The sequence below is a fragment of the Felis catus genome, chromosome E1, assembly GCF_018350175.1.
Source record: "Felis catus isolate Fca126 chromosome E1, F.catus_Fca126_mat1.0, whole genome shotgun sequence".
In the NCBI taxonomy this organism is placed as follows: domain Eukaryota; kingdom Metazoa; phylum Chordata; class Mammalia; order Carnivora; family Felidae; genus Felis; species Felis catus.
Window position 1 is genome coordinate 49239620 of NC_058381.1, and position 27103 is coordinate 49266722.

Here is a 27103-nt window from a genome sequence, read left to right on the forward strand (position 1 = left end):
TGACCGGTCCCCTCAGAAGTCCCGCCAGCGCCTTAAACTCAACTTGCAGAAAACCATCCTGCCCCTACCGCCCCGCCTTGCTTCTTGTCCCTTCGGTAGCTCATGGCATTGTGTCCTGTGGCCGTTCAGTGTCAAGGCCTTGCGGTATCTCGGAGCTCCCCCTTCCCTGGATGCCCCATTCGTGACTCTACCACCCCACCCCCATCCCTGTGCCCGCTGCCCTCTTTCAAGCCCTCGCGTGCCTGGCCGGCACTTTTGCAGCGGCCTCCTTACCTGGCCCCCAGCTTCACCCTGCAGAATGAGTTCCTCACAGCTCAAGGGCAAAGACATTGGGACACAAGCAGCACCAAATGTGGCCATGGAGCGAGGGAGAAAATTGGCTTCTGGCTTTGGCGTTTGGGAGGGAACCAGGGACTGTGATGGACACGGACGGAGGAGCATGGTGGGGGCAGCTGGCAGGTGTGATGCGGCATCGAGAGGGCGGAGAGGAGATTGGGGTGTGGGGGGTGAGGTGGGGGGAGACACTGCGCGTGGCCATGCCCAGGGTCCGCTGGTGGAGGAGGAGGGAGCCGACGCAGGAGGCGGGGAGCAATTTTTTGTGTAAGACAAGAGAGGTGTACATCTCCTTTATTTATTTGTTTTTTTGTTCTGTGAAATAAAAAGAAAAACTAAAGGAAAAAATCAAGGGCGTGTTGTATTCTTGAATGTGTCAGACACCAGACAATGTATTATCACAAAGGACGGTAATATCATATATGTGCATATATGACACGTGTCTAGATATAGGTATTTGGAAGGTATAGTTGTATATCCTGTATTTCCAGAAACATGATAACCTTTAGTTTAATGTGCTGTATTAAGGACATTTGGAAGCCCTGATGATTGAAGTACATCTCCTCGGGGAGTGTAGTTCAAATATTTATTAGCTCCTTCCTCAAACGTGAATCCGGTGTCAGGCGTGTGCCAGGCGTCGAGCTGGCTTGGCATTAGGCCTCCGGACCCGAAGAGGAGAGAGCCCTGAGCGTCCGTCGCTGTCTCGCACAGACCCAGGCCCTGATTCCCTTGAACGCTGGATGGATAAAAGCCCAGAGGCCTCCGTACTTTGCTCTCAGGATGGATACCATCAAGCAGAGCAGGTGGGACAGCGTCCAGGCAAAGGAATAGGAAAGCAGGTACAGAGGGAGAAAGAGGCAGCGCCCGTAGCCAAATGTATAGGACTGGAAATGAGTCCGTGTTTTAGCATGCCAGTCCGGTTTCCTTCGTACTGGCCACAGAGACCCGAGCGGGCCGTTTAACCTCACGGAGCCTCAATTTTGCGTTCTCTGAGAAACGTGAAGGAATACCTGCTGTCCGGGATTGCAGTGAGGGCTAAAAATAAAACCCACGGAGTCAGTGATAGTCCCTGTTGTTATTGACACTGAGGCGTCATGGGGCTCAGCCTGGCCAGAGCCAGAAGACCCAGATCCCCGAGTGCCATGCTCAGGAGCGTGAGCTGTTTCTCGGGGATGCTGGAGTATTGTGGAAGCATTTCAGCGGGGGGACTGACATAATTAGATTTCGGCTTAAAAAGATCACTCTGACAGCAGGGTGAGGGTGAATGGGAGAGCAGGAGACACTGGGAACAGAAAAACGTGCCAGCATTCTTCCTAATACAGTAATCATTACTCTCCCCAGTTATGCCAGAAGCGAAGCTGACGAGATCCTATTTATTGGTAACTACCAAAGGAAAAACAAATGCCACTTGATCAACCAACTTAGGAACAATTGCATGCAGAGACCACAGTCACAGAATTATAAACAAGAATCGTTTCAAGCTCATTGGCAGACGTGGCTGAATTGTGAATTTAATAGTCAAGTATAACATCAAAGAGCCCCCAAAGCTTTTCGCCTCACCCTCCAATCATTTCACTTTTTAAGCTAGAGGTTCTTAGCCTGGGGTTCATCCGTGGATGGGCTTCAGGCAGTATGCGGACTTCCTGAAATCAGAGGCAAAATCATAAGTGTACTTTTTCCATGTTGCGGAGTGAGCACATAACATGCGTCAGATGCTGGTTGGCTGCATCTAGAACCCCAGAAAAGGTGAAGAACCACTGCGTAGATCGGTAAATAGAAAACACGGGCATTGCACTGAAGGAATTCTTTATTTTTATTTTTGTTAATGTTTATTTATTTTTGAGAGAGAGACAGAGCATGAGCAGGGGAGAGGCAGAAAGAGACAGCGACACAGAATCTGAAGCAGGCTCCAGGCTCCGAGCTGTCGGCGCAGAGCCCGACGCGGGACTCGAACTCACAGACCGCGAGATCATGACCTGAGCCGAAGTCTGACGCTTAACCGACTGAGCCAGCCAGGCACCCCGCGTTGGAAGAATTCCTAATGGACACCGACTTAGACATTCTCCCTGGACTTCAGACTCTTACATCAAGCTGCAACCCAGCGTCTTTGCTTGGATGTGTAGTGGGCGTTCCTGACTTAACGTATCCTAGGTTCCCCCATCCCTCCCTTAGCTTCCCCAGCTGCATTCTTCTATCTGCTCCACCCAGAATCCTGGGGGGCTTTTTATTTTCATGCTATGCATCCACCCCTTGGGGCTGTCACTCTGTCTTCAAATGTATCAGGGATCCGACGCGTCCCTCACCCCCAGCTGCTACCAGCCACCACCCTGGTCCAGTTCCGCGTCGCCCTTCCCCAGTATGTTTCAGTGGCCTCTCCCCGGCCTCCCTGCTCCTGCCCTCACCCTTCTTCCAACTATTCTTCGCAGCAGCCAGAGCAGCACTTGCCCGCAGCCCTGCGGTAGCTTTCCTTCTGTCTCTGAAGAAAATCTGCAGTTCTTCGCTGCCCCCTGAGGCTCTGCGTGACCTGATGCAACTGGGCACCTGTGACGTCCCTGACGTTGTGGCTCCCCCTGTGCTCACTCTCCACACTGGCTCTTGGAGTTCCCTCAAACATGCCACACCAGGGCCTTTGCACATACAGTATCCCCGGCTGGGCAGTTTTTTCCTGCAGATAGTCATATGACTTGCTCTCCTCCTTCAGGTCTTTGCTCACGTTTTCTTGGGCCATCTGCACCATCTTCGAGGTCAGTCATCTTCTCAGTTAAGCATTCGACTCTTGATGTCGGCTCGGGTCATGATCTCGCGGTTGGTGGGATTGAGCCCCACGTTGGGCTGTGCGCTGATGGTGCGGAACCTGCTTGGGATTCTCTCTCTCCCTCTCTCTGACCCTCCCCTGCTCGCTCCCACTCGCTCTCTCTCAAAATAAATATCTTTAAAAATCGCAACATCTTTCCCAGCCCCACTCCAGAATATCCTCCTACCCCTGCTTTATTTCTCTTCTGCACTTATCACTGGTATATTACACGTATTGTATCCTTATTGTCTTACCCCCCAACATAATATAAGCTTCATGAGAGGGATTTTTTTTTTTTTGGTCTGTTTTCTTTTACTGTTCTATTGAGAATACCTATCACAGTTCTTGACATATAACAGAAGGTCAGTTGTCTTCGCTGAATGAATTTTACTTTAAGACCTTTTTTGGCATCTTTGCAATTACTAGGCCATGTGTTTTGCTCACCGTAACTTTTATATATTATATCCATAATTATGGCATATTGTTTGAACGTGTTCTGTTTCTTCTCTAATTCACCTCTTTACTTAAAATAGTCATTGATGCAATGACGATTACTCATCTTATGGTTTCTAAATTCCCCATGTTAACCTGAATTCTGTTTCCATCAGCCACTTGGCAACTGAAAGGGCTCCTCTCTGAACACTTCTGACAGGTTCCGCGAATTCCACACCATCCTTAATGACTTAAAAAAAGAAATTCCTTGGGGCACCTGGGTGGCTCCGTCGGCTAAGTGTCCGACTTCGGCTCGGGTCACGATCTCACAGTTCGTGAGTTCCAGCCCCACGTCGGGCTCTGTGCGGACAGCCCAGAGCCTGGAGCCTGCTTCGGATTCTGTCTCCCTCTCTCTCTCTGCCCCTTTCCTATCACACTGTGTCTCTCTATCTCAAAAATAAGTAAAAAATTAACTGTTAAAGAAAAAAAGAAATTCCTTGGAGGTTACTATTAGTATCATTTGGAAGACCATCATGTTGGTCCAACATTACTGTTCCTAGCTGTCACCATACTTTTCAGAGCTCAGCGTTCCTTGAAGGTGCACTGATAGAGCCACTTTAATTAGCAATAGCTTTAAGCTTTATTGCACACTTTGGTTCTATGCTGGGAATGTAAGAGCCATTTTTATTAAATGAATTGGCACCTGCTAATGTGTCTGTTTTGTTTTCTTTTTTTAATGTTTATTTATTTTTGACAGAGAGAGACAGAGCATGAGCGGGGGAGGGGCAGAGAGAGAGGGAGACACAGAATCTGAAGCAGGCTCCAGGCTCTGAGCCGTCAGCACAGAGACTGACGCGGGGCTCAAACTCACGGACTGTGAGATCATGACCTGAGCCGAAGTTGCACGCTCAACCGACTGAGCCACCCAGGCGTCCCTAATGTGTCTGTTTTATGTTTGGAGTTTGTTATACCAGTGATTCCTAAAGCAAAAACTACCTGGGCGTGACATTAAAAGTCTGGTTTTGTTTGCCCGAACTCTGTGGAACAACAGTAATGGACTAGAGCCGAGACCTTTTTGATGCCAATTCGGGTGGTAAAACTCCTTTTCAAGGATGCTCATTTTTAATGTTTATGTGTTTATCTTACGTTGTTTCAGGCTTTGCAAGACGAACTAGAAAACCGCTCTAACCAAGTGCGATGTGCAGAGAAGAAACTACAACACAAGGAACTGGAGTCACAGGAACAGGTACTCTCCTACTTCTGCTTGGCTGGTTGGCTCCCTAACTTTCTCCGGGTCTGGGAGCTCATCTACTTCCTGTGTCCGCTGGGATGCTTTGGCTGCAGGTAACCAAGTGCTCCACCCTTGGTTGGCATAAACAGCTTAGGGACTGTTTACCTCACAAGACCGGAAGTCTGCGGGTAGGGCCAGGCTCTGCTTCTCTGCCATTCTCATGGCTCTACCTCCTATGGTGGCTTCATCCCCAAAGCAATCCAAGATGGCTACAGCAGCTGCCGTCATCCCACGTAGACCTAGCGACGTCCAGAGGCAGAAAGGGACTGTCTGTTTCCAGGGAGGCCTTCTGAAGAGGAAGACGACCTTTCCCGGAAGCAGCCCCCGACACACATACCTCCCTTCACGTCTCATTGGCCAGAACCGGTCACGTGCTCGGTCTGGCATGTCCAATCCCTGGCAAGAGAACTAAGGGAACCCCAACTGGCCTAGACCCATCAGGATCCATCTGCTGGCCAGGGACTAGGAGAGGAAGGATAACCTGGACCGGGAAGGGGGGAGTGTGCAGCTGACCGTGTCTGCCATGTCATCATACTGATGTAAGTGGACATTGTCGTACTCTCACAAATCAGGTTTTCTTTTGAACTTGACTTTTCTCCCTCTTTCCATTATGTTAATGAAATTAATATAACCACGATATTCTGGCTATGACAATAGCTAATGACCTATTCTGTTTTCAAATGACAGGATTATTTTCATCCAATTCTTCTGGTTGTAGTGAATTTGTCTTTGTGGCAATTTTGACGGTTTAAACTAAAAAGTCAACGACATATCGCGGCGCCTGGGTGCCTCAGTCGGTTAAGCGTCCAACTCTTGATTTTGGCTCAGGTCATGATCTCACGGGTCGTGAGAAGGAGCCCCACGTTGGGCTCTGTGCTGACAGTGCGGAGCCTGCTTGGGATTCTCTATCTCTGCCACTACCACCCCCCCACCCCCGCACAAAAGTAAATAAACACTTTTAAAAAGTCAATAATGTATCGATAGAGATCACAAGTCTTAATGAAACCTTTGATAAATGCGTTGTCCTCAGCCATCAGGTATAGGATTGCTAACATTCTTCTAAGTGCCACCAGCCATTATGCACAGAAACTGCTGTAGGTATTGACAGATCTTGTCACTTTGGTTGTCTCGTAGAAACGTTAGGTTTAGAGAATTGAACTTTTTTCATCTTTGCAGATGTTTACAAACAGGATCGAAGATAGTGGTTTGCCCAAAATGGCAAATGTAAGCATCTAATAGATGCTGAATATTAATAACTTGGTGAACTGACTTGACCTCCTGTAACTCCTTCCTACTCTCTAGTATATGTCCTGTGTAACATACATACCGCGTATATATGCGTATATCATGTATTATACAATGTGCGTAAATATATATGGATACACGTGGATATATATGACTTGCAGAAAGTCTATTCTGTCAATAACAGGACTATAACACAGGGCAATTCTAGGGTGAAAAATTTAATAGTAACTACACGTTATCAGAGGCCTGTGAGATGACAGACACCGTCCCAGAAACATTACACATATTAGTTCATTTGGCATAATAGCCATATCAGACCAGTATTTTCATCCCCGTTTCACAGATGGCACACTAAAACCCCGAGAGGGTGAGCAACTCGTCCAAGCTCATCCAGCTAGTGAACAGTCGAGGTGGGTTCAAACCCAGATTTATCAGAATTCCGAACCTTGCTCCTTTTTAGTTAATAAAAAGGCTACACAGCAGTCACATACGGCTCCAGACACCTGGCACAGTAGCCAGTGCCCTTGACCCTCCGTGGGCAGAGAACAGACTTGGCACAGACGAAGAGGCCTCCTCAGATGGCGCTTGTGCAGTGGAGTGTTCCGGGTGGGGCCGGTGTGGGTCTACTTGTCACTGAAGAGCAGCTGAGCTCACCCTCCGTCCAGGACACTCGTCACTAGAAGCCCGGCTGCTTAAAAGGCGGAAATGGTGCTCCCTCCTGGGCTTCTCCGACTTGCGATAAAATATGACTTAAGGTAAAACTTTGTTGACATCACTGTAACTCATGGCAAAACTTCACACGGAAAATTCCATAATATATCGAGAGTGGGGAAATTAAGAAATCCCCGATGAACAATAGGGAAGGATTCAGGAACCATTTTCAGTCTTTTTTTATTGACTCCTTTTTGATCATCAAAGTTGCTTTCATCTTTGCAGTGACAATAGCTTTTTAGACTATTTCTTGCACTAACTCCTGATATCTTCTGTGAGGGCTACAGTTTACCAAAGAAATGTCAGGAAATACCCATGGGGAAAACTGAATATTTCATAATCTCTGCAGCCATAAAAAAGTTGAGTTCTTTCCACAAGATCCTAGGGTGTAGCTGGAATTAAATGCCAACTGTTTCAACGAAACCGGAGAGCAAATAATGACGAATTAAGTTCTGTTCATCTAGATTTCACTTAATGTAACTTTTGTTTTATCCAGATTTGACCTTTGTCCCCTTTCGGTCTGTAACACTAATGGGAGTTGTCGAAAATAATTAGAAGTATTGCCGTGGACGTCTTGTAGGGTTTGCTCCTGTATGAGCTGACTGAGGATATTTCGGATGTCGAAATTGTTGTGTATGATTTTCCTTTATGCATCTGTCAGAACAACTGTAGTAACAGTAGCCAGCCTGACATCAGCCTATCAAATAATCAAAACAGCTTCTTGGAACTTTTCTTCTCTTTCTTTTCAACCAAATATTATTATCCCGATACTAGTTGCTCAAAGAGTCAAAATTGAAACTGGCAGAATTACAAAGGACAATTTCCTGGGCTTCCTTTTTTAACTTGCTTTGCTTAAAAAAAGTTTAAACTGTTTCTGCTTTTCATTTAAGAAAAATTCCTGTGTTTTGAGTCTAGAAAAACAAAAACTGAATGAGGCATTTTAAAAGTTATGTTTTTAATTAAAAACAAAAAGCTGCTTCGCATCAGGTCTTGCTGGGTGGTACGATTTTGCTGCCCCGCACTGCCCCCCTCCGCAACTTGCCTGGGTGCTCTCGCCTCTCTCCTCACCCTGGGCAGGTCGGTCGGCGGAGTGACCGAACGAGGCTTGCTCATCCGTAGTTCTGGGGGGTTCATTTGCTCCTGGTGCACATTCAATGTAACTCACATAAAATTAGAAAATAGTAATTTTCTAAGTCAGCCGTGTAGAAGCATGCTTCCTATAATCCATAAATAACAAGGCAATTTAAAAAGCATCATCATTTTTAGCCATGCCAGGAGTTAATAATTTCTCATTCTAGATTAGATCCGAGCAAGAGTCCCATAATGGCAACAAGGAAGGGGGATCAGAGCTCTGAGCGAACTTCCTCATGGTTTAAGGAAGCTGAGTCGTCAAGAAGAGTGACTTCCCTGACATGTTAGTGACGGCCCCAGGGTAGGACTGCTCCCACCTGTGTGTTAGACGGGCTGCTCACTCCTGGGATATTATTATCCATTATATTGAGCACGATGCAAAATGAGTAAGTGCCACGTATCACTTAGGTTCAGGTATGTGTAAAACCAAATCTCATTTTTGGAAGCAAATGATATTTCACTATTTGCAGTGAGACTAATTTGCTAGCCTGAGCCAAGATTGTTCAGTCTGAGAAGTTACAGAAAAGAGAGGGAAGAAAAGAAATAGTCTAACATTTTACTTAGCATTTTTGACACCGTACAAAGTATACATTTATCACAAAGGCACTAAACAATGTCAGATGATAACATACATGGGACAAGACGCCTCCTTTGAACCTAGTAGCTTACGTTTTGAAAGTCTGAGTAGCTTAGATTACGTTGGTCGCTGAGTTTCTCAGAAGCTTATCTTAAATAAATTAGTGAGGGAAAAAACAATACCTTCGAGATCTAATAAATAAAATACGATGCTGTGCATGTCGCTTGCAGGGTCATACTTTTTTTTTTTTTTTTTTTTTTTTTTTTTTTTTTTTTTTTTTGGCACATTTCTTTCTTTTGACAGAATGTATTGTGCCGGATAGTGATAGGTACTAAGGAGAAACAAAGTTATGGTTCTTGTCTTCAAGGAGTTTATAGTCATGTAGAGCAGAGGACATAGGTGGAAAATGGACTCCAGACATGGAATTTAAAGGAGGTTCTTTTTCTTCTAAATGGCACAGAGGCTCAGAATCACAAGATGTAGAAAGAACACGCATTGGTACTGCTGTCCACAAGGAAGGGGGGAGACCTTTAGCTGGTAAAAAAGTTAGGGTCCACCCCCCCGCAGGCGGGCAGTGGTTTCGGGATCCTGTGGCCTTCAAGGGAACCAGGTCCTTGCTGAGAGGTCAGGGAAGAAGCAGTGTCTCTGCCCCCTTCTCATGGAGCCCCTGGGCCCCTACCTCATCTTGTTGCCTGGGACTGCCCCTAGAGAGCCCCCCCTGGTTTTATGGCTAGCGTTTTGGGGCAGCCAACTGGTTTAGCTCTTAGTCTTGTCTGGTGTGTCACAAGTAGCCCATAAGTGGTCTTAAAACATGTAGGGAAGGCGGGGGCGCCCGGGTGGCTCAGTCAGTTAAGCACCCAACTTCGACTCGGGTCATGATCATGCTTGAAGCCCCATCAGGCTCTGTGCTGACAGCTGAGAACCTGGAGCCTTTTTCAGATTCTGCATCTCCCTCTCTTTCTGCCCCTCCTCCGCTCGCACTCTGTGTCTCTCCGTCTCAACCTACTGAATGGGAAAAGGTATGCAAATGGTCTGTCCTCTAATGGCTAACATCCGAAGTATAGAAAGAATTTACACAACTCAACACCAAAACCCCCCAAGCAATCTGATTAAAAAATGGGCAGAGGACCTGAATAGACATTTTTCCAAAGAAGACACACAGAGGGCCCTCAGACACATGAGAAGATGTTCAACATCACTCATCACCGAGGAAATGCAAATCAAAACCACAACGAGATATTCCCTTATACCTCCAAGAATGGCTGAAATCAAAAAGACAAGAAATAACAAGTGTTGGCGAGGTTGTGGAAAAAAAGGAATTCTCATGCTGGTGGGAATCTAAGTTGGTACAACCACTGTGGAAGACAGTGTGGAGGTTCCTCAAAAAATTAAAAAATGAAACACCATATGATGCAATAATTCCACTACTGGGTATTTACCCAAAGAAAACAAAAACACTGATTCAAAAAGATATATGCTTCTGTTTTTATTGCAGTATTATTTACAATACCCAAGACATGGAAGCAACCTCAGTGTCCATCAATGGAAGAATGGATAAGGAAAATGTGGCATACATATGTATGAGAGAGAGAGAGAGGAGAGAGAGAGTGAGGGTGTGCGTCAGGGAGAGGAAATAATAAATTCTCTCTCTATACATGTATACACATGGTGGAATATTACACAGCCCTAAAAAGGAATGAGATCATGCATTTGCAACAATATGGATGGACCTAGAAGTGAGATGAGTCAGACTGAGAAAGTCAATTACCATATGATTTCACTCCTGTGGATTCTAAAACAAACAAACTAACTAACTAAATGAATAAACAAAAAGCAGGATCAGACCTATAAATACAGAGAATAAACCAATGTTTTGGCAGAAGGAAGGGGGGGATGGAGGGATGGGCAAAATGGGTAAAGGGGAGTGGGGGGTGCAGGCTTCCAGCTATGGAATGAATGTCATGTGAATAAAGGCACAGCATAAAGAATATAGTAAATGATACTATGATAAAGCTGTATGGTAACAGGTGGTACCTATACTTGTGAAGAACATAGCATAATGTATATGTTTGTCGAATCACTATGTGGTACACCTGGAACTATTCCCTGACATTGTGTGTCAGCTATATGCAAATTAAAAAATGGAAAAATTATTTAAAAGCACAAAAACAAAAGAAATAATCGAATATATTTCTATTATACATATGAATTACATCATGTATAATATATACTGTATTGTATATAATCCATATTACTTCTATAACCCGGTCACACTTAACATTTCAATCACAGCTTTGTAGCAGCCCACTTTAAGGTTGAGGCACATCAATTAATTTAAGAGAAAACCTAGACAAGACAGTCTTAGATAATCGTGTGTGTTTGGGAGGGAGCAGAGGTTGTACCAGAGATCTCTACCAAGACAGGGAGGGGGGGAAAGGAGAGGCTTCAAGGACAAGTACGATCCAGTGGAATCCTACTTGTGGATCCAGTGGATCAGAGCCAAGAACTCTACTGGTTCTTGTCACTCCTGGTCATGTGCTCTTGAGCCAATCACTTAAACTTTCTGGATATCGGCTTCTCAAAAGGTCGGTAATAATACCTTCCCACAGGGGTGATATGAACATCAACACAAGATAATGGGTGAGAAGTACTTCAAAACTCTAAAACATAATGCAGATGAAAGGTGTGTCGCTTTAGTTAGCCATAGAGTACAAGGGGACCCATGAGCTTAAGGCATGAACAGGAAGGAAAGACTTTGGGAACAGAATGAGGGAAGACATGAGGCAAAAGAGGCTCAGAAGGTTCAGGAGAGAGCGAATAATGTCTTGGTCAGAGGGTAGCATCAGTGAAGGGGAAAATAAGACCACAAAGTTAGCTTCAGTCATTTCATCCATTGGAAAAAAGAACAAACCTCTGTTATTATCTGTTCTTTACCAAGCACTATATTATGTGTTAGGAACGTTGGTGGCCAATCTTGGATGCCGGGCTAAGGAGTTCAGTCGGTCAGAGAGCAGTTGTCAGCCATTGAGGATTTTTGTCCTTTCACTGGGTAGTCTTATATGATTGCATTGATACTTTAGACAGATTAATCTGGCGGCAGCAGATGAGATTGGAACAAAAGACGAATTCAGAGGGTATCGCACTAAAATTCGCATCACGAGACAAGAGAAATCAGGAGAGCTTGAACTGGATATTATCAAAGGGAGTAGAAAGAAAGAGTAGATGTGAAGACCTGCTTGAAATTCACAGAACGCAAAGACTGAGAGGGCAAAAGAAAGAATAATACCAAGGTTTTTCATTGATCAGCTCATGTATTGTCCACTAGATGTTGAGTCTGAGAGGCTAGCAGTGGGATGTTCACTTGGGGACGTGTTCTTGAAAATCTGAACTACAACACGAGAGAGAGCCCAGGTTGAAAGTCTGCATCTAGAACTCAAGAAAGGAATGCCTACATGTCTGAATCCTCTTGGCGGGGGGTGGGGTGTAGCAAAGCCCACAGGATGCGGGTGATACTGAGAGGGAAGGGCAGAGAGACGGATAGGATGCCCATGGGCAGATGCATGGACAAGAAAAAGTATGGAAGATACAAAGAGGATTTTGAAGGAATGAATGGTCAGGGAGATAAGAGCACAGGTGGAAGAATTTAGTGTCATGAAAACCAAAGAGAGTTTCCCGCTAGACGTTAAGCTCCTTGAGGGTAATGGCCCTATCTAACATCTCTGGACACCCACTAGTGCTTGTCCTTAAACTGAATTGTAAACCCTTTGGTGCCCTGAGTCTCATCCTCAAAACGCCTTTGCCCACATTCCATGTCCTTCTTTCTTCTGTGCTCTTTTGACACTTTCTGTGAAACTCTATTAAAGGTTTTCCCATCAACCCCCCTTAGTAGATGGTAGGCCCCCGAGCTGGGACTATATGTCACATTCACCCTTGTATGTCAGCATCCAGCCCAGTGCTGGGCCCACGTAGTATTCGGTGAATTCATGGAAGGAAGACAGAAAAGAGGGAGACAGGATTGGCAGCATCACCTGCCTCAGGGAGTCTCAGAATGAAGAGTTCCAAAAGCCACCGAACTTGGGTAGTGATTCCAAATCTTTTGCATTGCACCCCCAAACATATGCGAAGTAGATGCTTTCTAAACATGTTCCTGTCTAGGCTTCTGTTTGAATAAATATTCTTTTATAATTGTCATCTGGGGTGAGTGGGATCATTGAGCGTTCTCCTGGCTTATCTGTGGCCCTCAGAAGGGGTCGTACGTTGGGGAAAACCAAGAGAAGGCAAAATGCCAGCACCCCACCCTTACAGCCCACCTTTCCTCTTTTTTTTTTTCTCGGTAATTTTTTCCAGCCTTATTGAGGTATAATTGACAAATGAGATTGTGTATATTTAAAATGCACAACATGACAGTTTGATACACGTGGTGAAACGATTGCCACAAGTAAATCAATTAACACTTCCAGGACCTCGCATAGTTATCCATCTGTGTGTGTGTGTGTGTGTGTGTGTGTGTGGTACGTGTGCCTAAGATCTACTCTCCTGGCAAATTTCATTATTCTTCTAATGAAAGCCTTTCATTTCTGTTTTCCATAATGGATTTTTTAAACTTGCCAGTCTTATTAACGGTAGTCACCCCGCTGTGCAGAAGGTTCCAGAACTATCTTATAACTGCACGTCTCCACCCTTTACCCAGCTTCTCCATGTCTCCCCCACTCTCCAGCCCCTCGCAGCCCCCATCCCACTCTGTTTCCGTGAGTTCGCCTTTTTTCCATTCTTTGTTTTAAAGCCACAGAGGGGTGAGGCCGTCTGAGTTCTCTTAGCCTAATGCCCTCCGGGTTCATCCATGTTGTTGCAGACACCTTGCAGCCCACCTTTCCGCTCTTCTCTGAACCAGGCTCGGTTTTCCTTGCAAGACTGTCTCTCTCAAGACGCCCTCAGAAAGCCAAAGCACGAAGGATGCCAACAAAGTCCCTTATTTTCTCTACAGACAAACGTAGCACTCTGCGGGTTCACTCCAAGGTTCCTGGGTTTAAGAATAAAATCGGATCCTTTAGGATCAGTGGTTTTGGGGTGATGTGAGGCATCTCTGAAAGTGCCTAACCTCCTTCGGTAATGTTTCCACCATTACAACTATTACCATTTGCATTCCCAAAGAATCTATTGGCCTCCCACAAAGCCCAGTGATCTACCTGGGAGTAGCATGGATATTGGGAGAAGCAGCATCAATATATTTAAAGGCTTCATTGGGTAGCACTGCTTATCTTGAAACCACCTCAGTCATCATCAAGAGGCACTAACAGATCTATAGAGTAACAGGCAGCCTTACAGAAGAAGACGCTATGTAGACAGAAAATCAATTAAGCAATAATCATGACAATTGTTAAAAGGAAGAATTGGTCTTTTGCAGATTTCCAAGCCTTTCATTTCTGTTTTCCATAATGGATTTTTTAAACTTTCCAGTCTTAGCTGCTGTTGGCTAACTCATCTGCAGTGAAATCTATTTAAAAAGTACTAACAGCTCAAAACTATGTTTTATCCCAAAGCACATTATGAAAACAGGAATAATAATTGCAACAGAAATATAATTCAAAGACTTTTATTGACTTTTCATGTTTAATGGTTATTATTCTGGCTTGTTTCGAGTAATTTTAATAACCACAGTTTATTTACAAAATTCAGACTAATTCTTTTGTTCCCATGCCAACAAAATACATTTGTTCCCAGACAGCTGGTATGATGCATCCTTCTAAAATTTGTGTTGTTATGAGGGACAGAACCACATTTAATTTTGGCCGCATCTTGTTCTCAATGAGAGTTTATTTGAATACTTGCCTCTGTTTTCTGAAAAACACTTGAAGCACAGTGTCAAGGACATGAGTATTTTCATTAAAGTAGACGTCTCCTCAAAATATTCCTTATAAATCCGTTATCGTAGTAGGTTTTAGCGGCAAAGCAAGTCAACACTTGTACCCAAAACCTCCGTGACAAACTATGCACCATGATCACAACACCGTTTTTTTAAAAAGCCGCCTCTCTGGGATGACTGTGCTCCGTGTTTCCTCATTGCTTTCTTGAGATTCCCTTTGTTTTTAACTTCGCTGGGCTGGTTGTGCTGGGAGGGGGGCACGCAAGGGGGAGGAGAATGGAGGCGTGTTTTTAATCCTGTGCTTTGCAGACGTATCTAATCCAAGTGTCAGCAAAGCGCCCACCGCATCATTCCAGGTGTTTTTCCATAAAGCACCTTCTGCATTGTCGAAGTGGCTCTTTGTCCAGGCAGTGACCACCAGGGGCGAACGATGGGGACTGGGCTGAGGGCCACAAAGGGCTGCAGGGGGGGCTCTGACCTGGGGCTGCTGGCTTCAAAGCCTGGCTGTGTCTGCCTGGGGCAGGGTCTCATCTTTCACTCCTGTAATGAAGTAATGTGATCATACATTCTCACTTCTTTTGGACTGATTTTTTTTTTTTTTTTTAGGTAGTTCGGGCTTTAATTTTAGTGGGTTTTGTCAAATTATTTTTTTATTCCATAAATGATTTACTCCAAGCCAATAAATGACGAGGCACTTTAAAAATCAAGAACCAAAGCTTAAAATCAGGCTTTCTTCTATGCCACCTTTTTATTTATTTTTGCTTTTTTAAAATGCTTATTTATTTTTAAGAGAGAGAGAGTCAGAGACAGAGCACAAGCGGGGAAGGGCAAAGAGACAGGGTGACACAGAATCTGAAGCAGGCTCCAGGCTCTGAGCGATCCACATACATGGAGCCTGACGCGAGGCTCAAACTCACGAACCATGAGATCATAACCTGAGCCGAAGTCGGACACTTTACCCACTGAGCCACCCAGGTGCCCCTATGCCACCTTTTTAAATGGGTGGACAAGAAGAATTATCACAGGCATTAACCCGGGTAGTGGAATACAGTCTCCCAGGAAGAGAAAAAGGAGAATATTTTCCTTTTTCCTCCTCCATAGGAGACACAGTGTCCTATGAAGGCTTACTTTTCCGGCAGCTGCTAAGCATTGAATTCGTGGAATTGAGTGAAGAGCTGGAAAGAGGAAGTAAAAGAGAGAAACACAGAGACAGTAAAAGAGGGTAGCGGTGAGTCAGCATGGTTACAGGGAGAAAAGTTTGATGACTGTTACTGTGTCTGTCACATTCAGAGAAGTTATCAAATATTCTGATGCCATTTATTTACAATTCCTTTCCCGCTTTGGTCCAGCCAGAAAAGATCTCATTCCTGTTCTGAAAGGGACTATTTTGAGGTAGAAGCGATGGAAATTGCTTATTGTCAAACAAATAACAGAGCACAGTTGTTTTACAGGCATCGGATGCATATCTGTTTAAATTAGAAATAAGGATGGAAAGGTGATATTTTTATACAAAGGAAAATTCAGAAATTTAAAAGGCCCTTTGAACATACTTTACATGTAGGTAACCTTTGGGATTTCTACACAGAACTAGAGAACAGTTCCAGTTGAAAAAAATATTGTCATAAAATGTTCAAGTGCAAAGAATGACTTCTTGAATCAAATGGAGAAGTTAAAACTAATGAAGAATATAGCACCATTGGTGTTATCAGAATTTTGTGAAATGTGACCCCTTTTTAAAAAAACATTTTTTTTAGCTTATCTATTTTGACAGAGAGAGAGCACACATGGGGTAGGGGCAGAGAGAGAGGGAGAGAATTCCAAGCAGACTCCACACTGTCAGTGCAGAGCCTGACATGGGGCTCGAACACATGAACCGTGAGATCATGACCTGAGCTGAGATCAAGAGTTGGATGCTTAACAGACTGAGCCACCCGGTCACCCCTGACCACCCCCGCTCTCTTTTTTTAAGCAGACAACCTAATACCTCCTCAGCTCTCAGCATATAGACATGGCATGGAAATCTTGCTGGCTTCTAGGACCTTCTGTTATTATAATAAAGGAGAACACCATTTAAAGATCCATTTCTGTCTTTGTATGTGAGATTTACACTCAGGTTTATTGAGAAGAGGTGAGAAGTAAGCGTGGAAAGCCCTCTGACAGGAAATTTTCTAATTTTAATTAAGAAGTAAAGGAGGGTTGGGGTGCCTGGGTGGCTCAGTTGGTTAAGCACCCAACTTCAACTCAGGTCATGATCTGAATGGGCAAGAATTGGAAACTTAGACTGAATGACTCCAAATGCTTCATTCAGCTCATGAGATTTTGAAGTTTTGCTTGACTTGGTAAACAGAGGAGGGTAAATTAGATGCTAAATCAGAATGTGCCATGGTAACTAAATGACAGTTCAGGGTGAACTCTTCCTAAACTCCTAAGTGATACATTCAACATTTCAATTCAATTCAACAAATATTCCTGAGCGCCTGCTATATATCAGGCCCACATTGGCCTTGATAGACATCAGTGAGCAAACAAAAATCCTTGATCTTGTGAAGATTGCATTTTAGTGATAGGTTCTCATAGCCTTTTGCATTTCTCTATAAATTTTATACTCGACATGTCAATTTCTAGTAAGTCTCACAGTCCATGAACATAGTATATCCCTCCACTTGATTTAAACATTCTTTAATTTTTGTTAAGTTTTTATCATTTTATGTGAAGATATCTTACACATCTTATGTTAGATTTATTTCTACTTATTTTACATATTATGCTGTTTAAGACGGCATTACTTTTAAATTTTTTTATTTTCTCACAGTTTCTTCCTGGTATATAGAAATAAAATTGGCTTCTATGTAGATTCCCTTTATCATATTAAGAAAGTTATTTTCTATTCTCACAAAGATTCTTTTTTTCTCTTTTAAATTATAAGTGGATACTTTTTTTTTTTTTCAACGTTTATTTATTTTTGGGACAGAGAGAGACAGAGCATGAACGGGGGAGGGGCAGAGAGAGAGGAAGACACAGAATCGGAAACAGGCTCCAGGCTCCGAGCCATCAGCCCAGAGCCTGACGCGGGGCTCGAACTCACGGACCGCAAGATCGTGACCTGGCTGAAGTCGGACGCTTAACCGACTGCGCCACCCAGGCGCCCCTATGGATTAGTTTTCTAACATTGAATCATCTGTGTTGAGTTTCTGGAATAAGCCCTTTTGGATCCTGATGACTTACCCCATTTTATCTTTTGCTGGATTTTGGTTTGCCAGTATTTTGTTTAGGAATTTTACATCTGTGTTTATGAGTAAGATTAGCTTATAATTTTATTATAATATTCTTACTAGATTTTGGTATCAAAGTTTTCTGGCCTCATAAAACAAACTAGAATGTCCTCTATTTTCTGGAAGAGTTTGTGCAATGTTGATATTATTTCAACCTTAAAATGGTAGCTGAAGCCATTGGAGCCTAGAGTTTTCTTTGTTGGAAGATGTTCAGTTAATCATGTTTATATTTTCTTTTGTGCTTGTAGTATCAGATTTTCTATTTTAATGTCTGCCTAATTCTCTTTTCTCTCTTTGAGACTATAATTATATGTATATTAGACCTTCTAACTTTGTTCCCTATATTCTGTATGTGTTCTGGATTTTTTTTAAATCCAGCTTCTAGTTCACTGATTCTTTCCTTAACTCTCTTTAATCTGCTGTTAAGCCCATTCTTAATTTTGGTTATTATATTTTCCAGAGCTAGAATTTCTACTTAGTTTCTTTTTAGTTTCCTATCGTGTGCTGAAGTTCACAACTGTTTTTCTTATTTTGTTGGACATATTTATCTTGGTTCTTTTCAAGTCTAAGTCTGATCATTGTTATGTGGAATTCACGTGGATCTTATTGTTTTTGTTTCTCTTGGCTTTTGGTCATATTGTCTTGCTTTCGTGTGAGCCTGGCTATTTGTGACTGGGCACCAGATATTTTATATAGAACTTTATAGAAATAATTTGAGGCCTCAAGCAATGATAATTTCCTCCAGGGAGAATTTACCTTTGCTTTTGGGTAGGGAGGTAGTAGCACTTGGTATCCTGAATAACCATTTTCAGGGATTGAGATGATTTGAAACGAGACTTGAGTTTTAGAGAGGGCTGGTCTTTTTCCAATTCACGCCTTCTCATAGGGTGTAGACCTTTGGGATCCACCCAAAGCATGAGATTTTACCAGGCACTCCCCTTTAGTGAGACCTGGACTGTAGTTTGTGCCTCTGTGGGGTTTTTTGTGAGGCTGTTAAAAGATCTGTTTAGTTTCTCAGCTTCTTACCAACCAGCCTAGAATTGGCAAAGGCCACTACGTAAAAGTGTTCCCAAATGCCAGATTTACAAGCTGTCGTGATATCTATCATTTCCAGGATCTTGGTCCTATAATTCTTCCCTGCCTTGTTAGTTCTCTAACATTTTGAAACAGACTTGGGAGAGAATTTTGTTAAGTGTCCATTATAGAAGTGGAAACCCAGTATTTGCATTTCTGTGAGTTGTTTAATCACATTCAGTGCTGATTTGCTCTCTTGATTTGTTTCTCTACTCTGCTCACATATTCTGTATGTTAGTGGTTTGGTAAATAAGTTGCAGGGGCGCCTGGGTGGCTCAGTCGGTTGGGCGGCCGACTTCGGCTCAGGTCATGATCTCATGTTCTGTGAGTTCGAGCCCCTCATCGGGCTCTGTGCTGACAGCTCAGAGCCTGGAGCCTGTTTCGGATTCTGTGTCTCCCTCTCTCTGACCCTCCCCTGTTCATGCTCTGTCTCTCTCTGTCTCAAAAATAAATAAACGTTAAAAAAAAATTTTTTTTTAAAAAGTTGCAAATTCTTTGAGTTGCTTATCTTTTTATTTTTTATTCAATATTTTAAGTTTTTGAGAACGTTATTTTTCATTCTTTCTTTATGGTTTCTAAGTTTGCCTAGGAAGGTCTTCCCTACCCCAAGATTATGAAATATATTCTCTTTGATTTTCTTCTAGTACTTTTAAAGCTTTGTCTTGTGCATTTAATTCTTTATTCTACCTCAAATTTATTGTTATATACTGTGTGGTGTAAGGATTGCAATATTTAGAATGTTTCCCCAAAGAGATCCATTCTCTAATCCCTGGAATCTGTGAATATGTACATTACATGGCAAAAGAAACTTTGTAAATGTAGTTAGAGTTACTAATCACTGACTTCAAAATAGGGAGTAGGGCCAGTCTAAACATGTGACCACTTAAGGGTAGAGAACATCTCTGGCTGGAGGCAGAAGAGATATGGCAGAGATGGGGGGGGGGGGCGGTTGGTCAGAGAGATTTGAAGTGTGAGAAGGACCCAGTGCACCACTGCTGATTAAAATTGAAGGGGGCGATATAGGTGGCCTTCAGGGGCTCAGAGAGGCTCCCAGCAGACGGCTAGCAAGGCAGTGGGGACATCAGCCTTTACAGCTGCAAGGCACTGAATTCTGCCCAAACCCTGAACGAGCTCGGAAACAAATGCTCCCCCAGAGCCTCCAGATGAGTCTAGGCTTGGCCAACACCACGATTCTGGCCTTGAGATACCAGAGCAGAGGAACCAGCTGAGCCTCATCAGACTTCTGACCTATGGAACTGTGAGATAATGAATTTGCATAGTTTCAAACTGCTAAATTTATCGCAGTTTGTTAGAGCAACAGTAGAAAGCTAATGCGGGGATGTTACCTTATTAGTTTTATTTCCAAGTAGATAAGCCAGTTATGGATACCATTTATTGACTGAGATATTCTTCCCCCCACGTGTGTGAAATGCTACCTTTGTCAAAAATCACATTTTCCACGTATGCGCGAATCTGTGTGGGACTCTGCATTCTTTCCTGTTCATCCATTAGTTGTGCCAGTAAGAGTCATTTTTATGGTGCTAAAGAGGATGAGCTCTGGAGCCACAGTGCCTGGGTTCAAATCCCAGCTCCGCCATTTCCATTTACCCGCTCTGGAACTTCAAGCAAGTTACTTTACTTTCATGCCTCAGTTTTCCTGTCTTGGAAATGGGTTAATAGTAGTACCCACCTCAGCAAATGGTGAGAATTGTCTGTTATTCCAAGCAACACCTGTAAAAAAGTGCTAGGTACATGGTACCTATTATCTCTAGGGAAAGGCTCCCCTGGTGATCTCTTTTTAGAATTGCCTTAGTTATGCTCCAGCATTACACCTTCCTGTGAATCTGAACATAATCTCGCCAATTTCCATTTTGTAAAATCTCTGTGATTGGTTGGTTCGAATTGCGCTGAGGTGGTAAGTTAAGCTGGCAAGAATGGCCATCTTTGAGTCCCAAGTCTGTTCATTCAGGAACTTTGCATTTCCTTGTGTCTTTTGTGTCTTGCGGTACAGTTGAAATTTATCTTTTCATGGAGGTGGCACATTTCTCGTTAAATTTATCCCCAGGTATGTTACGGCATTTTGTTTCCCTCTCGTGGATTTTCCTCGTATATTCTCTAAACAATTACTCACGTTTAGGAAAGTGTTCTCAGGTACCGTTTGTATATACCCAGCCAACCAGAACTATCGTCAACCTTAACTCTATTGAATTTTCAGTTAATTTCTGAAATTTATGTAAGCAGGCGATTGTATTGTTCCTTAGATAATTGTGTGTCTTCCTTTCCATCTTTCACCTGTATTTGATTTTGTCATCGCACAGGCTGGGCCTCCAGTTGAGCATTGGAGAGTAGCAATGGCAACGTGTCCTTGTCTCTGACTCATTTAAAAAACACTTTTTGATGTTTATTTCGTTTTAGATGGAGAGAGAGAGACTGAGCATGAGCGGGGGAGGGGCAGAGAGAGAGGGAGATGCAGAATCCGAAGCAGGCTCCAGGCTCTGAGCCGTCAGCACAGAGCCCGACGCGGGGCTCGAACCCACAGACCGCGAGATCATGACCTGAGCCGAAGTCGGACGCTCAACCGACTGAGCCACCCCGGGGGCCCCATCTTTGACTCATTTTTAATGAGAATGCTTCCTAGGTCTCACTCAATTGTTTTGGCTTCTGAGGGTTTCTGATAGTTACTCTCTGCTGGGTTGAGACACGTGACCTTCGTTATAATTGCCTGTGTCTGTGTTTTGTCCTTCCCATTAGGCTATGATTCCTTTAAGGGCCAAGTATATATGAGAGTGGGAACACATCCACACACACGTCTGTGTATATATGCATATGCCTGAGTTGTGCGTCTGTGTGTGTATGTATAATAGATACATCTGCCTCATAGTCAACTTTCACCATGGAGAAGACAGAATTAGTTGGGACCTGCACCAGTTAGACAGATACACAGAAGGCCTCCGAGTTCTCCTGTGTACGTGAGATAGAAACACCACTGCCTTCCGCCTTCTCCTTTTGTGGGCCACAAGCGACTACTCGGCCCCCCCTGATGACGCCAATGGGGTCTCTTCCACACTGTGCAAGACCCTCACCTCCAAGGTGTGGCATCCTCCCTCTTCAGCGGTCTGAGGGGACTTCTCCCCTGACTGCACATTCCCTCCCAAGTCCCCCTTCTGGAGCCCTTAGACCACAGTCAGGGGGTCTCTTTTCTAGGATGCCTCCCTGTGGTCTGGCCTTCAGACGCCTGGCCCGCTGACCACGGTTTTCCCTTTTGCCGCCTGCTTTACGGTATCGTTCTTTTTAACCAGCTGCCTGCTCTTTGTTTTACCCTCCTCTGCACGACCAGACAACCTCAGAGGACATCTGAGAAATGCCCTGCCCTTTAGAAATAATAGTACGCATTTCCTTACATGTTCACATGTTAATATATCTATTGTAGTCATCATTTCTTTATAATAGTAAGTCATTCTTTCAAGGACAGTAACATGCGCTTAATTCCCCAATCATTTACATTGAGCTTAATCTTGGTACCTTCCCCTCCCCCTTCCCCCCTCCCCCCTGCCCCCCCCCCCCCCCGCCAGCCACAGCATCCACACAGTGCTTGGCAGAGGGTGGGTATTCAACTGCTTGATCAGTGGATATATGAAGAATACTGTCCACAAATTTTTGGACTGAGTTGGCTGGCTATCTGATTTATTATTCTGAAGTAGCGTCTGCTTATTTTTCATTAACCTTTAAAACTGCTAAAGTTTGGCTTATGCATATGTTGACCTTTTTAGCGAAGCCTGCGTATGTGAAAGTGATGGCGGTTAATTGTGGTCCGTCCCGCGTGGCATCCAGGAGCACCTAAGTCTGGGGGAGGGCAAGGTTTGGTTGCAGCTTGAAGTAGGCATGATTTGCAATAGAGTTGGCACTTTTTGGTATTTGGTGTTTATTTATTTATTTTTCATTTCTTTAATGTTTACTTATTTTTGAGAGAGAGAGTGTGATGGGGGAGGGGCAGAGAGAGAGAGGGAGACGCAGAATCCGAAGCAGGCTCCAGGCTCTGAGCTGTCAGCACAGAGCCCGACGCGGGGCTCAAACCCGCAATCTGTGAGATCACGACCTGAGCCGAAGTCGGACACTCAACCGACTGAGCCACCCAGGCGCCCCTTAGTATTTGGTTTTGAAACAGGTGGCAAACAGTGATAAAAGTTCACACTGGTGTGTTCAAAGATGTCGCCAGCAAGTAGAGAGTTCCCTGAGAATTTAAATTGTGAGTGTTAAAAATTCCAACAAAGTTGTAACAATTTGGAGTAATAAGACCCAATCAGTGAGTTGACCTGCTTGTTAGGGAAACGAAGCTATGGCACCTATGCGACTACATTAACGTATCATTGGAGTATTTTTTGGAAATGACGGAACTCGGAAGTTTTAGACTCTCTTTTAAGCATCAATAAGCCTCAAAGAAGAGATGCTTCACCGATGGGAGAAACAAGCTAGTTCTAACGGGCGATGGCTCCTGTTCGTTTGGCAAACGTTTCCTGAACACCTCCTCGGGGCCAGGCGCCATTAGCCTGGAGCGTAAGGTGAGTGGATCGAAGGAGCTGACGGGCTAGTAGAAGAGATTCTTGAAGTTAAGCTGTATTGGCCTGTTGACCCAGCATAGTCCCATTTTTCTGCTCCTTTTTAGATCTGCTTCGCCATCTCTTCTACTGACCTCTGGTCTTTGGCAATTGCCCCTTTTGTAGGTAACCTCTATTTTCTGGTCTTTGTTTCTTACGTCTTACAACTATCTATGCTCTCTTCGTCAGTGGCGTCGCCTGTCCCCACGGGCATCAGCACTCATTTATCGCAGCGATGTACAAATCTCTATTCGCGGGCATCCCTCTCTGTCCGACTCTTGTCCTGCGTTTCTGTCTGTGTGGTGATGACACACGCATCTTAGTGTGGCCTATCAGACTCTCAAGCTTAAAAGAGAATCCCAAGCAGGCTCCACACGGTCGGCACAGAGCCTGACTCTGGGCTCGGTCTCGATCTCTCCTAAGAGAGAGGGAGAGACCCAATCCCAAGCAGGCTCTGCGCGGTCAACGCGGAACCCACTGCAAGGATCGATCCCACAAACCGTGAGATCCTGACCTGAGCAGAAACCAAGAGTCGGACGCTTAACTGACTGAGCCCCCCAGGCGCCCCAGGAATAGGAAGTATTAATAGATTTCGCCTTCCGACTAAGCGGTCGAGCTGGTGGTGTGATTTCAGTGAAGAAGGAAGGGTCAGCTGCCCCTTTCCCCAAAATGTTTGCTCTCCTGACTTGCTGGAAACTGAAATTACGGGTCACAATTTCAGGTATCAGAGACCAGACTTTATTTTTCAATTAAAGGCAGACCAGTGCAAGATACCTCGCAAAACGGTCACCTGTCACAACGTTTACCAAAAGACATTTGGCAAGGAGAAAGCGGTGGAAAAAAACGTGAAAGTATGGGACACCAGAACGGGCTGGGGAGGGGGACAAGATTTCTGTGTGAGGAGAAGGACGGAGAAAGGAGAAACCAGGAGAAGGTGGTTTTGCGTAGTGCTGGCCTGGTGGTCAAAAAAGCCCATCCGGTGATGGCGATGAAGGGGTGCTCTTGTCGTGACGAGCGCCGGGTGATGTACGGGAGTGTGGAATCGCTCTCTTGTACACCTGAAACGAATATTGCACTGTATCTTAACTAACTGGAATTTAAATAAAAACTTAAAACCAAAAAAGAAAAAAGAGAAAAAAAGAGCCCATCCAACCCTGTTCTTATGATGCCCGTTCAGATTATATAATCCCAGGAATGTTGCCCCCCAACGGCCACATGTAGTCGGGTGCTTTTAGAGTTCTCTCTGCCCTTGTAGTTGTGCATTGTATAGACTTTTAGCACTTAACCACAAACAGAAGATTTTCCAGGTAGGGCATCGGAGTTAGGAAAAGACAAATACCAAAATGCAAGTCACTGGGGTAACAAGGTCTTTTGTTGGTGTTGAAATGGGGTGACTGCCCTAAGAACGGTGTCCCGGGCGTCAGGCAGGAATGGCTGCTGTGACCAAGCTTCCCAGGCCGAGGGAGACACTGGAGGTATTCACCGCCAGGCGAGGATAGGTTCTGGGAGGTCCGTGTCGGTGCGCATTTTGTTTTTTGCGGTTGTTCTGCAAGGTTGTTTGTCCTCAGTATGCAAATAATACAAACTGACCTGAATGCCGTTTTCATTTTTGTCTACCTAAATGTATGAAATGTAAAATACACTTGTTCCTAAAATTAATTATCACCCTAATTCCCTCTGCTAAGTTTTAACCTCTCTTGGACGCCTTTCAATGGGCCTTTTGTTTTTTGTGAGAAAGCAGGAATGTTTTTAAGATGCAGATGTGTAATATAATAAACTACAGAGGCACAAGAGAAGAGAATATAGGATTTTAGAGTTTTGGGGGTTTGTTTGGGGGTCTTTGTTTTATTTGCTTGGGTTTTTTTTTCCCCTTCCAAGTACATCGGAGTGGGACCACAGTTTAAGTCAATCCTATGACAGATACCAACTCAGAAAATATCCCTTTATCCCCTTACCCCGCTGCCCTGAAGTTGTGATTGCTCTCTGTAACTCCTTGGGCTTCTACATTTGGTTCCCTGGGCATTTTCCCAAGCTTGTTCAACCATTAGCCTTCTGGACTTCTGGGTTTAAGTACTGTCAGATCAGATTTAAATCATGTGTTAAGGCTTGGTGGGTCCATCATTGTCCTCAATTTAAGAAGCATTATAGAGGTCACGACACTGCTACAAAGAAGGTGGCACTAATCCCTCACTTTGTAAAAGGGAACGCTGTGGTATGCATTACAGCGAAGGCACCCGCCCCCCCCCCCCCCCAGCCCCCGGGCCCAGAGAATCAGCCCTGCTGTCATTTCCTCTGCTCCCCTGCTCTTCCAGGGATGGGTGGTGCGAAACCAGATGTCACGTATTTTTCACGTGCTCCTCTGACTTAGCATTAAATTTCCCTTCGACCAGATGCCAGTGTTTAAATAACATCCTGGAGGATCCAGAGACAAGGAATTACTCCCCGTGTTTCATTCATAGAAAAATCTGAAATGAAAGGGAGAAGGGTGCAGAGACACCAGAGCACGTCGACTGTGTCTTTCCAGACCGTCATAACTTGCGAAGAATCTTGCCTCGCTTACGACAGCTCAGAAGGGAAGCGTGCTTTTACTTTAATTATCAGTTGAACGTCCCCGTGGCTCGTCATTAGTGCTTTTTAGTAAGAACAAAAGCAGTTTCTCCTGCCAGGCAGTTTGGTTATGTTTTGAGGAGCCCGGGCAACGCTTGTTTTAAATGGCACCCTCCTGGCTCGCTGCACTTACCCGTTTTACTGATTTCTACCTTGCTCTCTGAAACTCTCGCATTGATGGTCTGTGCCAGTGAAGACACACGGAAAAGAACCGAGCCCCCTGTCTTCGAATAGTTAGTTCCCATGGTGCTCCCTAAGTGTTACCAGAAGCTTCACCGAGCACAGGTGAATTAGGGCCTGGATTACACCAAGGCCAGTCATTGACCGGGCACCGGCAGTATCGGCTGTTAGGTACGTAGGTCTCTCGTAAGGTAGAAGTTGCGTAGAAAAAGGCCCACCGCACAGTGTAAAACAGAGGTCAGTGAAAGGCTTGTCACCAGTGGAGAAGGTCCACTGAGGAGGTTAAATAGCATGAATTTGTAGCTGACCCTATCAAAATAGTGTGTGTGTGTTGTTGTTTTTGTTATTGTTGTTGTTGTTGTTCTTTGCTTTCTGCAGCAGCAAAAGAGAGCCTCCAGATGGGGCAAGCGAGTGGTGGGGAGCAACCCCGGAGCTGGGGTTTGGCCCAGAGGACCCAGCCACATCAGACGATAGTGCGTTAAGTCTGGCTTAAGTCAGCCAGAGAGCTCACGTGGGAACTAGCCCGTTAATTTGGAAAGCAGGGAGGCTCTGAGCGACCAGAGTTGTAACGAAGGTGACAGTGTGGAGAGTGAGGCATGGTAGTTGGCGGTGTGGAAGTTGGTGTGGGGTTGGGGCAGATGTCAGTCGCCTAAGGATGCGGTCCAGTCAGTAGGGCGTGGTGACTTAAATAGTGGCCGTCGTTAGGTCGCTGGCCGATCGGTTGGCTCAACTGGTCGGGTGGGAAGTCAAGGCCCTTGGAGAGAATCTTGGCCCCTGTCAGATAATCCATTAGAAATAGCTGGTTGAAACTCACACTGGTTGAAACAGTAAGAATGTTTTGGTTCATGTAACTGAGAAATAGTATTGACTTCAAAGGCGGCTTAATCCAATTACTCAAATTATGTGACCAAAACCCAGTTCTCTCTCCAGTTTTTTCAGCCCTGTGTCCCTTATTGCTGGCTGCATTGTTGGCAGGTTATCCCCTTGTGGCCACAAGG

General features: G+C 44.5%; 1 protein-coding gene across 17 annotated transcripts in view; it reads left to right on the forward strand.

Annotated features, from left to right (window-relative positions):
* Nucleotides 1-27103, forward strand: part of CEP112 (centrosomal protein 112) — a 467190-nt gene that overhangs the window by 367692 nt on the left and 72395 nt on the right. For 16 of the 17 annotated variants that reach the window (XM_023244533.2, XM_045044857.1, XM_045044855.1 and 13 more), the window contains one exon: nt 4716-4805. In XM_023244533.2, coding sequence (XP_023100301.2) covers nt 4716-4805 — 90 coding nt within the window. Of the gene's footprint in view, nt 1-4715; nt 4806-5130; nt 5390-27103 lie in introns of all 17 variants that reach the window. The other variant, XR_006589712.1, reaches the window with a different exon arrangement.